A 14279-nucleotide genomic window follows, 5' to 3' on the forward strand; every position below is an offset into this window, starting at 1 on the left:
TTTACTGTAACATGCTTTGTGAAAGAACCCACAGTCAATAAAATATCCATTAGATCTTTACATATTAGAAATCAGATGTTGGATATTGTGATAATGCTATATTGAAATATGGGCATTGTTTCACTGTAATGTGGCGCCAGCATTTGTCCCATGTGAGTAAAACAAATCTCTTCTGGCTTGTGTAGAACAACAAGCTTGGGCCACCCATGACTGCAGACGGTGGGAGCAGCCCTGTGGTGAAGCCCAAGGGAGACAAACAGGTGGAGTACCTAGATTTGGATCTTGACTCCGGCAAGTCTACCCCACCTAGGAAGGTAGGAATGTCAGCCCCCACATCCTAAGCCACGTGCTCTCAGTTACAAGAAGCCCATTTAAAAAGAATTTCAAGATTAATCTTGTTTTGTTTTTGTTTTTTTTGCTCCTCAGATGAAAAGCAACGGAACCGGCATGGCAGCATCAGATGAGCGTGTCGACTACGTGGTTGTGGATCAGCAACGGACACAGGCCCTCAAGAGCACCAGGGAAGCCTGGAACGATGGCCGCCAATCCACAGAGACGGACACCCCTTCCAAAGGAACCAAGTGACCCCATTCCCAAAGGCCAAACCGCCCTCCTACCCCTCAAATCGTTGGCCTGTTCAGACTAGTGCAGGCTGTTTGTGCTTTGGGACGTTCCGACCATCACGTTCCGCCTCAGCGCCACCATTACTGTATAGGGGCCACGGAGGTTCATAGCCACTCAACTGTCTTTAGTTTACACTACTGCACAGTATAGAACAGCACTGTGTGTACAGATCTAGGAAGGGCTATTGAGCCAGAAATAAGCTGTATACAGAATAAAGCAGGTGGAATGACTGGACTTGTCTTTGGAGTTTGACTTATGCAGACTCACAAAGTTTGACCATTCACTGCCGCCTATTTTTTTTGTTTTTGGTTCACTTTTCAATGTGTGGTGAGCTGATCCAGAATTAACATTTCCTTAAATTATAATGCATTATGATGTATAAATGAAAAATCACTTGATAACAGAATCACAGTAGTACTTGTTAATGCGGCACTCTACTAGTTTCATAGCTGGTAAATGGTGTTGATTTTTCAGTTTCTTCTGTTTCAGTGGAGCACAGTCTCCATCGGCACTGATCACAGGTCAATTAGGTAGTATGTCGTCACTAAGTTGTGGTGAATAGCTAAAACTGACCCCCCCCCATCTCTGGAGTTAATGTACAGCTACATTTAAACATAACCTGTTTTATGAATGCACCAAAATTCTTTTGACTGTGGATTTTACGAATACCAAACGCCATTAAAAAGTAATCCGTTATGTGGAGGAAACGACACATGCCAGTCAAAAAAGTGGTTTATCCTGTGGTTCAGAAATATATGAAGGCCCCTTTTAAAAATACAAAAACAATAACTTTGCAAGGTCCTCACTTCATGCATCATGACCCTGAAGTTCCGCACTGGATTAAAAGTTGTTGAGAACCGGTTCAGGTGGCACGTTTGTTTTTGTGTTTGACTGGCAGGGGATCCCCAACCTCCTGTTTAAACTGCATCACAGCACCCCCTGATGTTGTGGAAGACGAAGTACTCTGGTCATTTGTGAGGTAATTCTGACAAATGTGTTGAAGAGATGGTCTGTTGGTGACATATTGAGGCTGAAAGAGGATTACCTTGTTGGAAGTGCTTTATATTTTTGAAACGCAATTAAAGAATTGTTGGCCATTTATAAAACATGTTTGTTTTTTTCCCGTTAAGTTTTTGGTTGTACATTTGCTCCAGTGAGAACCGTTGCGAAGGCAAATTTCAAAACTCATCACTAAAATAATCCAGGACGACATAATTTTAGATGTTTACTTTTTTCTTTCAATGGCAGTGATTTTTACATCTAGCCAAGTGCTCAATTAAAGCTTTGGATTCATTCAAGGTTTAATCCACTGAACATGATTTGATTTCCATTTTAGTTTGTTTGTGGAGATTCTTCAATCTCTGATCGTGGAAGTACAAAGACTGTATAAAAGTGTTATGTATATAAACAGGAAAAAGTGTCCTTTATTTGTTTGGAATATCCAGTGTGTTTGACCCTAAGGTGTGTGGATTCTGCAGGGTAGAATCCTGTGCCTATTGTCGGTGGTATCAAGACTTGTGATTATTGAATGACTTACTGTGAGTTTTTAAATGAACGTGATGGCTTTTCTGTAAATTATGCAAAAGTATCGAACCTAGGCTAGAGCGAGAAAATCAGGTACTTTATAAATGCATACTAACACAACTATCCATTTCTAATTTATTTCTCTATTTCATCAGGTGGATGTCCACTTTTAGCTCAGTGTTTTCTATTCATACAGAGAAATGTTTGCTAAAAGGCTGTTTAAAATGCTTAGTTTGACAAGTACCGGTCAGTTAGTTTCACAAATGCAGCATTGCTCTCTTTAATTTATTTCAAAAGTGAATTGGCATGCAGGTTTTGAAATGAACTGCCTCATGTAATCAACTTGATAGTCAGTGAAAGCCTTTATCTCTGCATCACATTGTGCTCTACTAACCTGTGAACGCTCACCCAGACGTCCCAAGCATGTGCTACCACAAGGAAAAACCATTGCTGTACATATTTTGCCATCAGTCCGATTAACATCAGTCATTTGAAAAATGTGCCTACTAAGTCGTCTTCATACTTCACTCTTTCCTTATTGCAGTCTCTGTGATATGATCTGCAAAGCCGATGATGCTTTATCTTTTTTAATGAATCTTGACCGAAATGTAAACTGTAATAAATAAATCAAACCTCTTATGCGTGTGCCGTCTGTTGTCAATGGGTTGTGATTTGGAAATGAAAGAAAAGATGAGAAGAAATAAAATGGAAAATAAAACCTGTTGGAGGTCAGATTTTGACCTGTGCGCAGCAATAATTTGTGAGGTCTGATTTCTCTTTTAAATCATATTTATGTTGAAAATTTTCTGAAACCTTTCCACAAACAAATGTTCTGAGCGCCTTATCTCTGTAAGTATGATTTTTATTGGAGTAGCCTACATAAGGATCAAGTAATCTTGCAATACCACTGTTGGGTAGCAAGAACCACATCATCAATCTTGACACTGAAAAGCAAGGAGGTCCTATGTCACTTGCAGCTGTCGTCTTGTTTAATAAGGTCTTCAGTCTTACAGGGTGTGTCACAATGTATAAAACTCAAGACCCCCCATTACTCAAGGCACTTTTGTGTGAGTTGAGTTATGGGGGAAGTGCATGAAATCCGTTATACAAATGACCCCAGTGTGTGCTGCCATGCTGCTGAAATAGATCAATATTCCCAGCCACTTTGGGATTGTCTCTAACAGCATTTATGAATGAAGTTAAAACACTATAATGCTTTTTAATATTACCCACATCATTAGACAATATGTCTGCACAAAATGTCACACAGTGCTACCTTTTTTGAGAATCCTTGGTTGTTTGAGCATGCGCCACATTTCTACTCAAATGCCACTGAAAATTCTTTTTTGATAGTCATTTTCATGCTGCCCACAAAATTTCATCCTCATGCACTTAAATTTGACAGAACGTGTTCAACCTTTTCCAGTATCTAACCCATTTTTATGGTAGGAATAGAAAAAAAATAAAATTGCAGTATTAAGATTTTTTTTAAATTTCAACAAAGTTTATCAGCATTCTCATTATGTTTTTATAGTTTGACATAAAGCAACCAAAAATTATTAAACTAGCACGAATATATGTTTATTTCACAGTCTAATATGTGAGATTAGGCCACGTGACCCCCGAGTTGTCCGAATGTAGCCCCGCCCACCTGCATCGTGACGTCATGGAATTTAATTACATAATGCATTGAAAGATTTACAGTATTTCATGTCCTGCATTAAGAGAAGAGTCAGTTCTCAATACAGGTAAGAGTTCGCACATTTTTATGTAGAAATATAACAATAAATAGATAAAAAGCCCCATTTTTCAGTAACGCTATGTTGTCATACAGTCTTGCGCCAAACTTTTGCTTTTTGAGTTTATTAAGGCTTCTTATTGTCTAATTAACGTTAACATATTACTATCCACCTCGGAAATACGTCTCGGAACAAAATGCGTATTGACATACGCATCTTTTATTTTTGTCAGATGCGAAAATAGAACTTTCATAGAACTTTGAAGGCCTTAATATCGACGTAATTAAATCGCTTCCGTCACTTGTGACGCCAAATTAGATCCCTTCAGTGCTGCATTAAAGACTTTTTGTTATCTACAGATAACAATGTTCTGACTTTATCAACACACGATTTTTTTTTTAATGAAAAGCAATGAGGGAGTCCTGCCGTGTCTGACCTTTCTAATTGGGCTGAGAGAGTGGGTAGTGATAGTGTGACTCATTATGTGCGTGTGTGTGTGTGTGTGTGTGTGTGTGTGTGTGTGTGTGCGTGTGTGTGTGTGTGTGTTTGTGTGTGTTTAATTTAGAGAACAGCATCTTGACAAAAAAAAAAAAAAAACTGTCTGGATTTTCATGTTCCCATGACAACTAAAACCATAACATGTCAATTAGGCAACAGCATCTAAAGCGGAAGTCCAGACAAAAGAGTTGAAAGCCTCAGAAATACAAACTGCGTTGGTTCTTAAGATGCGTACTTCTGTCATTTATCTCAAAGGATTTGAAAAACACACCGTTGTTTTTGTAGTTGCCATGACAGTAAGTGTGGGAATAAAAAACTATACTTTCTTCCTTATAAACTTTTAATGATTATCTTGATTTAATCATAAACCAAATGCATTACTTATATCTCATTTGACATAATTAGTAATTATTATGGTCCTCATTAACTTTAGACAATCTTTGGATGTTATTTTGGAGAAGGATAGGGCCACAGTTTTCAGTCTGAACACCAGGAATTGCTGCTGAGTGTGTGGAGGATGTTTGTGCTGTTGCCCTCGCTCACATCCAATCTCACAAGGTATGGGATTAAGGTCAAGGCTCAATGCTATGATATTATTCACCTTAATCACCTGGTCACACAAGGCCAAAATAATGGAATCCTGTCTGGACAGAACCAGTGTAATATCCTGTATCTTGTGATGTCTCAGATTATTTATGTTCATTTTGGCATGCACAGGTAAATTTTGGATCAGAAGGATTTTGTACCAAGTTGTATCCTAAATTTATTGCTGTTTACTTTACTTCACATCTTTTTTTTTTTTTTTTGTGTGTGTATCGTTCACTGGTGAAATATGGCCAAACTCTTAAGTCTGATTCACCTGGTACGTACTCCCATCCTGGTTGTCATTTTAACAGAGACCACTAGATGGAGCTGTTGTGTGAGTAACTACATGCCTTCAATGGCCTTTATATGCTCGCCCACACCCCTTGCATTGCAGTCGCTTCTAAACCTTCTCCTGTCTGACGCTCTGCAGTGCTGATCCAGCCTAAATTACAAATGCAAGTTTGTCAGCATGAACTTCACAACCCAAGGTGCAGTTTTCCTTGGGTGCTGTATAGTGTGGCTTTGGCCTTCAAAATCAATCAGTCTGGAATTTAGAAGAGATTCCGCTCGATGGATCCTTTCCTGGATGTGTTCGAACAGCTAATTTGGGGTTAAATATGACATCACCTTATCTTTTACACAGTTTATTTCAATATACAGTACATTGATCAGACCACTGCAGTCACCCAAGATGCCCATTAAAGTCACTCATACACATCTGTGTAACAGTGTATTGTAATGTCTGATGTCTTTTCCGGTAAACTTTTGGGGTTGTTTTTCCTCCTGTTATCCTTATTGTGGGCTACATATACCTCTTGGAGATTCCTCAGTGTATTTCTGATGTTATCATCTTTGTGTGGAGATAAATATGGTGAGCAATAATTGTAAATATATACCTGAGTGACTATGTAATTTCCCTGCGGGGATTAATAAAGTGTACTTCTTCTTCTAAATAGAATAATTAACGGAATCAATATCAGTTTTAATACTTCTACACTGAAAACAATAACACTAGGATTGATGTCTGCATCTTGCTGTGTTATTTGTGTATAGATATATTCCATTTTAAATGATATTTGCAGCGTGCGTCGGCTTCCGCTTTTAGAAGATATGAAGCAGCGCTGATGTATAACTCCCTCAGCTAGCTAATTATCATAGATTTATGGATTCAGCTCAGACCTCTAGTTTTCTCAAATGAAACATCCAGGCTGACTGATTTCACAGTCACATTTAATCCCATAAATATTTAGTGCTACACACAGTGAGACATGCTCCATCCTGCATTTAAGGCTTTGGCTGTATGGAACCTTTTAATATCTGTTCATATAACCTGACTAATGCTCATATTGAGACAGGATTATTGTTACTAAAACATACAGTGGATGAAACGTTATCATCTGGCTTTGTTTAAATTGGGGGTTTTTTTAAATGCCACTTTGTGAGATGTGGCTAATGAGAAGAGAGGTTAACCACAAAAATTAATGTCCAGATCAATAAAAACAGTAAATCCATTAGAAAACTAAAACTGTACAGGAATTGATTTTAGTTTTTGACGTTACTCACATGATAACAAATGCATGCACAAAAAGACAATGCGTTCAGTAAAACCTTAAAGCTGTTTAAATTAATGTGTCATAACTGTAGAATGCTTGACATTGAACTGATCCTGATGTGTCACATGTGGGCCGTTTGTATGCAGCCCCTGGATGCAGCCTATGGAGCCTCTGTGTAGCATCTTTTGGCGGTGTGTGAGTAATGGGGCAGAGAAAGCATCTCAGCCAGGGCAGAGGAATAATTATGAGGTGAGCTTAGAGGCTGTTTTCAGGCAGCAGTGAGCCTGTTAGCCTTTATTTGGCCTAGCCGGTACTCTTGGACCACTGCCTGGACTGATGGGAGCAGTCTGCATGCTGGCCGGAGGTGATGTCTTGCAGGGCCAGTTACAGCATTCTTCATGTCTGGGGACAACTGCTGTGTGTTTTAGCTAAATGCAGGTGGGAACAACGACAATGATGGTTGACCACGTTGTTTATTTGATGTGGGAAAACAACTTAAGGACTTTGATGCTAAAAATAATAAATCATGCTTGCTTTAATTAACACCATTAGTATGAGTGGAAAAAGTCAGCACTACATAGACCTCAGCAAATTATGAAGATGTGTGTCAGAGTAATGGGGAAAACACTGTAGGTGTTGCAAATGAGCGTCCCTCCAGAGGCATGTATGCCCTACTAGGTATCATTGGGCTGGCAATGCGTTTAATGGATGGGGTGTAGGCAGCTGCTTTTGTCCTCTGCTAGATGCATTTATAAACGGAGCTCTGCGCTACTTTGCATTTTTATTTTAGAAAGTGTTGCAAATCAGGTAATTAGTATTTGTAGGTTTAATACAACAGCATCTAAGGTCGAATTGACACTTTTTGTTATAGCCGTGCATTTAAAATGCTGTTTTAGCTTCATTAATAGCAGTCACTGTTATCTTTTATTGGCATGCTTTTCTTGTGGGTTGCATTTCTTTTTGGGGGGTTGTTACACAGTGCTAGTGTATATTTTGCTGACTCTGCCTTTTATTTAGCTGATATTTCTGTCCCACTGTCGATTGAACTCCCCTCCGCCATGCCGGTCCCTCTGAACGAACATCCTGTACTTCTGATCAAATGCATCTCATCACAGTATTTCCTGGCAAGCTTGCATTGAGTCATCTATGGTTTTGTTTACCGCATCTGTCACAATCCTTTTTCTTTCAAATCTGGCAGCCCCCCACCCCTCCGTCTTTCTCATTATCCTGGACTCACCCCGTCAACGTCGCGCCACGCCCACGTCATTTAATAAAGCTAATAAGGCTGAGCCAATGCTGAACTGAATCTAAAACAACTCACAGCATAATGCAAAGTGCCCGGCGAGGGCCAGATGCAGTTATTTCCCTTGTCTAACTCTTTCCATCAGCTCTATTCTCGACACCTCGCTTCCCTTCCCAAAGGATTTTCACAGAATTGCTAGAAGCATAAAGACTTAAAATACCTGTAAGTGAGAGCAACATGGAGAACACGATTCAATGAGAAACTTGATGTCACATAGAAAATTATTATGCAGTTCATTAAAGTGATAACAACACAGGAGTGGTCTGGTGCAATGGTGGGCCAATCACATGCTGCATTAAGCTGAAGGGCGCTTGCTCTGCCTGACTAAAAAGGTACAAAAACTAAGTAGTTTATAGACCTGGGTATAAAAAGCATCATATGCATCATAAGGGACGGCGGCGGCGGTCATCTACCAATCAGAAGGTTAGTGGTTCCACTGGGGGCAAACAGGTTGGTGTATCCTTGGTTCCAAAGCCCGGACAAACAGGGATGGTTGTTTCAGACTTTAAAAATAAGTGTGCCGAGTTTAAAATCTAGACTGCAGAGACAAAATGACATCAAAATATGTAGGCCTACACATAGTGAAAGTAAGGAGTGAGTTGTGTGCAGCATGTCTGATTTAATAGACTGAATCTGGAGAATTTGGAACAAATTCCCTCTCCTTTGTCAAGTCAAACCTGCTTCCCCGCCTGTCTTTGACATTATACTATGGATTCCGCTTCCTGGCAGCGGTCCAATGGAGAAAGAAGTGAACGGTTTCAAAAACGCTCTCTCTTTTACTCCTTGCCGCTCGCACTCTCACCAATCCGGCTCTAATCAGATTTAGTAAGGGCTTGAAGATTGACTTTTTGTGTGCGATTGCAATGTCATCAGCGGAGATTTAGAGCAGTAAAACTATTACTGTATTAGAGAGAATTGTAATTGTATTTAGAAAGCAGGGTTCATCCCGTGATTTGCATCTTTTTTCTCCGCCTTAGTTTCACTAAAATTTACTGCACACTTACACAGCTCCATTAACTAAGCTGATGATTATTATATTACCAAAGATATAACTGCACATTTCTATTGCTTCAGATACTAACTTTGCACTGCATAATGAGTTACTATTAATTTTTAATAGCTCAAAGAATTAGCTCGAAGATAATACAAATTTTATCCCTCTCGATGATGCACTATAATGTTGTGGCTAACGTCAATCACCATGTGCACAATAGGACTAAATGTTGCCCAGCTCAGTGAATATGAATACGTTTTTGCTAGTAGTCAGTGTTGTAGATCATCTGCTTCTTAAAGATGATTCAGACAAGAAGGGGACCCCAGTTATACCATCTAAGATATCCATCTTTTGATTATGCAGCTGCCTGAAGATGATTTTCTGCCTTCACAACGCCCCACGGAAGGACTCGTCTGGATTCAAATATAGATGGATCCATGAGTCTGGTCTCAGATGTTTCTGGATACGTTCCTGTCTGTCTCTACTCTTTGTTTTGTAGCCTGTCAGCTGTGGATCCCCGGAGCTGGTTGTCTTACACAGCATCACGGAGCGTCAGCACGATTTCTGTCACACCATTTTGATAAAAATATAACTCAGGCAAAATATAAAGTTAACAAAAAGTCTGCGTGTGTGTGTTTGTGTGTGTGTGTGTGTGTGTGTGTGTGTGTGTGTGTGTGTGTGTGTGTGTGTGTGTGTATGTGAGGGAGAGAGCCATTTTAATCTTGAATCAACTTCCTATCAGTAACATTCTGAGATGTATCCTCACACGTCTCATGTGTTGAGAATTTCGAAGCAACTTTAACACATTACTGAAAATCCAAGTGAACTGAGCTGGTATTAAGGCCAACTATTTGGAACTCTGCTTGCTCATGTAAGCTTCTATATTTTTCTACAGCATATACCCCCTGTATATTTGTGAATCTCATAAATCATTAGAGCTGTGACTGGTAATACGACGCTTATTCTCATTATTCCACATCAGTTTAGACAAAGTTATTCCAATAAAAACAATCAAATAAGATAAGCAGGCTAAAAATATAATGCGGGGAAATTCAGGAAAAAGAAAAAAATATGAAAAGAAACTCCAGACATGATAGAAGCAATACTTATGGAATAAAACACTCCATCCTGTAGTTCAGAACAATGGCAATCCTTATTTAGGATCCCATTGAAAAACAAGACACCTGATCTGATGCGAGTCGCCTGAAATGTTATTAACAGGATCTTGCTGGTCCAGTGAAAACAGCTATCCATCTGTGTAATAGGCCTTGTCAAAAGTTTACTTGGATCCAGCAATTCACTTGAGACGGGCCTGAGTTTTCCATCCAAAGGAACTGATAAGCTGCAAGAGCCCATTGAGGCGGAGAGCAGGCTTTGATACATGGCGATATCTTCACAGTTGGTGTCCTCTTCTCATTCACTTTCCATTGTCAAGACCAAACAATATATTCTACTTTATCTGTTGCATTTTTCCTCCTCGGTGCCGTTTTTGATATGTACAAATAAGAACTAAGAACAAAGAGAACATAATTATCATCTACTTTCTACTCAAATTCTTGGAATATTTAAAACGATTGAGAAAAAATGTTGGTAAAAAATTAAGATGTTAACAAAAAATGTTTTGGACGTTCTAAAAAAAACAAAAAAACAATCAAAGTGCTGTCAGTCTTTGCTGAACAACGGTAAACAATGCAAATCTCTTCTACCACCAGAAACATTACCGTTCCAGCATTGTTGTTTGAAATTACAAAACAAGCTAGCTCTTTCTGATTTGTTCTGATGCATAAAGAAGCCAAAAGAAAACAGGGTTAGGTTTAGTTAGTTATAAAATACTGTTGTTTGTTTCCAGGTTTGGACAGGAAGTGAGACGTGACTGAACTTTCCTGCATCTAAGTGCTGTACTCACATGAGCAAAACCTCAGCTCCTGGTTTTCAACACAACATCTTGAAGCAAGCCAGGTAAGACAAACAATAATAAATAAATATAATTGCTATGAAGATTAGCTTGTTTGTGCAGTTCATTTTGCAGGCATAGCACCTATGAACAAATGAAAAGGCCGTAACGTGGCCTGTTGTGTACTTATAGTGATTCACCAGTAGTTGACAAGAATATCCAGCTGAAATGAATAACATGATGCTTTGAACTGCAGTCAGGGATGGACATAAAGTGGACTCAAAGATATAGCACTATTGATTGTGTCTAGCCTTGCAAAAAAGTAATAAAAATGAACAATAGTGTGCACAATATATTTAAGAAATAGGATCGCTTCTTTAACACTATGAACCTCTTCTGCTGTTGTTTGTTGGAAAAATAGACAATGCATGGACATCCAATGGGAGATTAGCTTATTCATTACAATCCTCTGTCCAGGAGGAAAGCGGGCCTTTGTATCCGGATACATTTTGAGTCCAGTCTTGCAGAGTTCAGGAGATGAAGAGGACGCTTATTACAGTGAGTGATGTTAAACTTTCTCTGCGCTAAATAAAGGTCTTGCTGGCATACTTTGCCCATAATGAAGGAGCTGTGAACCTTCTGAGACTCCTTACTAAAAGTATATGGCCGTCTCTGACCCTAACCCAGCACTACCTCACACAACATTTAAAAAGATTGTGTAGCGTTGATTTTTTATTATTTTTTTTGCTGAGAACATTTCAACATGTATCAAATGTAAATTCACAGATTGAAATGATAGAATTGACAATAGCTAAATTACTCTTAGCTGCTTATCTGCATAAAGAGTTAATATTGTCAGAATCAAGCAACAGCCTCCGCTGTGAATAATGAAAGTACGAACTAATGCCGTGAATTTAGGGATCAGAATTGGTGTCTCTAGTTGATCGGATACCATTTGGTGACTCATTTCCATGTCAATCTCCAACTGTTTGCTCAAGTAAGTAGATTGAATGGTTTTCTTTTCTTATTTTATAATAACAGTCTGAGTTTTTAACAGCCGGTTTGACTAATAATCAAGTAATTTGAAGACCCACCAACTCCACCCCCCTAGAGAATGGTGTTTGCGTGTAAAGAAAATGCGGCACTGAGACCATTTCATGTGATCAGTAATGAAATCAAATCATGTAAGGAAAAAAAAAAAAACAACCCAGCGTGAAACACACACTTGAGTCTGTGTTAAATCTGTGTTAAATCCTATAGCGCTTCGCCTACTTTGTGATGCAGCCTGAAAAACGTCTCAACAGCGATTCACTTCCTTGAGATGGAGGTGCTGCATCCACAATGACTGGGTATCCAGCCCTTTGTGTGGAGCTCTGACAGAAGAGCCCTTCTGTCGCCACATTGATGTTTGATGTGGCAGACAAGAGTTTAGCATTAGAAAAAGACATTACACAATGTCACATTCAATATTTCTAACAGAAATATTGAATGTCGGCTTGACTATAATAATAGCAGTAGGGGCTTAGACATACACAAAGAGCTCTCTGGAATCTAACATTAATGTAGTTTCATACATGAGTTAAATGCTCTCAAGCACTTGATCCAAGAATGACAGTGTAAACATTTAATGATGAATGAGTTGATTAATTAATAATGGAGTTAAAAGTTATAATTATTGTCATTATTTGGTTATTAAGTTGTCGATCATTAACATTCAGTCAAGTGTGAAAGTCAAATTGGTTATTGTGCCCATTAACAGAATATTTAAGGTAGACCTCTATTCAGTTTCCAGCCATTATCGGAATAAGAGAGAGTCATCTGACGCAAAGACGTTTAGTATCATACATAAATGGATGCACTCTGAATTTAAAAGTCCCACAAGGAAAGCAGCTAAACATTCAGCCAAAATTTATACAGTGGAACATCAGGATAGAGGGTATTTTAAGGAAACCTTATACATCTCTCTAGTTTGGCATCGTGAAATGTCTTTGTAAAATTGGAGTCCGTCCAGTTGTTATTGAAAATGACAGAAATTTATTGGAGCGGAGAACAGAACAGGACAGACGCTATGTTTCTCTCCAAAGCGTTCCATTTGATAAACGATGCTTGGATGTTTCCTTCCCATGTAGACATGTTCCTCATGGATGGCTTCATTTGCTTGAAGAAAGAGTTGGTAAAAACAAACAGTCTTTGCTCTTAATGAATAATCACGCACCTCTTCACAAACAGCTGGTAAAATGGTGCTTACAATGACTATGTAGCAAAAATGAACACAATGAGCACTTGGAGCAATCAGTCTATGAGAGGTTAATATTCTTGTCTTTATAGGCTCACATACAGATAGTTTTTTATTTTACTGTTTTTCATCAGCAGAGGATTCACCTGAGTCATCAGAGAGCATTTCAGTGTATTGCACTTAGCATTTAAATGCAGTTTTAATAAATGCCTCAGGAAAAGTGTTTTAATATGTTTTTTTAGGAATTAAGACACATTAATTAATTAATTTGCTATTGCGATATTTGTCGAGGAAAGCTTTTATGAGGAAAACGTGAAACTCCAAATCATACTAATTGTAAAGGCGGAGCAGATGATTCAACAGCACAAAAGACATTATTGTAATTACTTTTGTCTGTATTTTATACACAGTAAATATCACCACAATAAGATATGTGCAAATGTATTTCAGCATAGCAAGATTATAATTTTAACAGCCTTTATTTGCTTGTTTCATATAAATCTCTAGTGGTTAAAACTCATGTGGAGCAGCAAGTTGAATGATTGCTTATTCAGCCTCCTTGACTTGGATGTCTTTGAGGAAATTCCTTGTTGCTGGTAGTACATAACCTACATTACACATACATACATAACATAACAACTTTTTTTTTTTAAATTTAAAAAAACAAAAAAACATCCATGCCTCCATCCAGTCCTCTTAGGAGACTGTTTTTTAGTCACCTTTTCTGGTTTTTGATGACATCTTTCAGACTTGTTGAGGCTTGTTTGTCTTGCTTTAGCGGAACATGTGGATGTATGTAGCGACATACTGTATATTAACAGCCTATCAGAGCATCCTAACAGCTGAAAAACCCATCAAGCCTCCCATTAGGGCCAAGGCAGTTCTGCAAAGCTGGCTGTGTTGTGCCTTTTCAAAATTCCTTTGTTGACAAAAACTGAAATTAGACTGTTATTTGCTGTGATGTCCAGAGAGAAGGCTACAGACCCACGGGCCTGTTTCCTCTTTACAACAGTGATCAATCGATCTGAGTGACACGAAAAGCTGCAAAGTAACAGGAAGTTTTGTAACTTTGATGGAATGTCAGAAAAAGTACGGATTCAGAAAAATTCATGCAAACATATGGCAAAGAAATCAAAATCTTTCTGAGTTGGGGATTTAACTGATTGAATTTTTTTTTTTCATTTCTGTAAATGCGTGTGAGACTCTGAGGGAAGATGTTCTGATGATGGCCGTCATCTCTGCTGATTGGTGATAAAACAGAGGCAAAGGAGAAACCACAGATGAGGAGTAACTTAAATAATAGTTTGTTAGCTAATCATAAACCCTGGT

General features: G+C 38.6%; 1 protein-coding gene across 11 annotated transcripts in view; it reads left to right on the forward strand.

Annotated features, from left to right (window-relative positions):
* The window catches only part of gab1 (GRB2-associated binding protein 1), a 40810-nt gene extending 38014 nt beyond the window's left edge, over positions 1 to 2796 (forward strand). For all 11 annotated transcript variants that reach the window (XM_068321076.1, XM_068321080.1, XM_068321075.1 and 8 more), the window contains 2 exons: positions 186 to 314; positions 427 to 2796. In XM_068321076.1, coding sequence (XP_068177177.1) covers positions 186 to 314; positions 427 to 585 — 288 coding nt within the window. In that variant the 3' untranslated portion in view covers positions 586 to 2796. The remainder of the gene's footprint in view (positions 1 to 185; positions 315 to 426) is intronic.
* Positions 2797 to 14279: the final 11483 nt, after the last annotated feature.

Source organism: Antennarius striatus, chromosome 8 (genome assembly GCF_040054535.1).
Source record: "Antennarius striatus isolate MH-2024 chromosome 8, ASM4005453v1, whole genome shotgun sequence".
In the NCBI taxonomy this organism is placed as follows: domain Eukaryota; kingdom Metazoa; phylum Chordata; class Actinopteri; order Lophiiformes; family Antennariidae; genus Antennarius; species Antennarius striatus.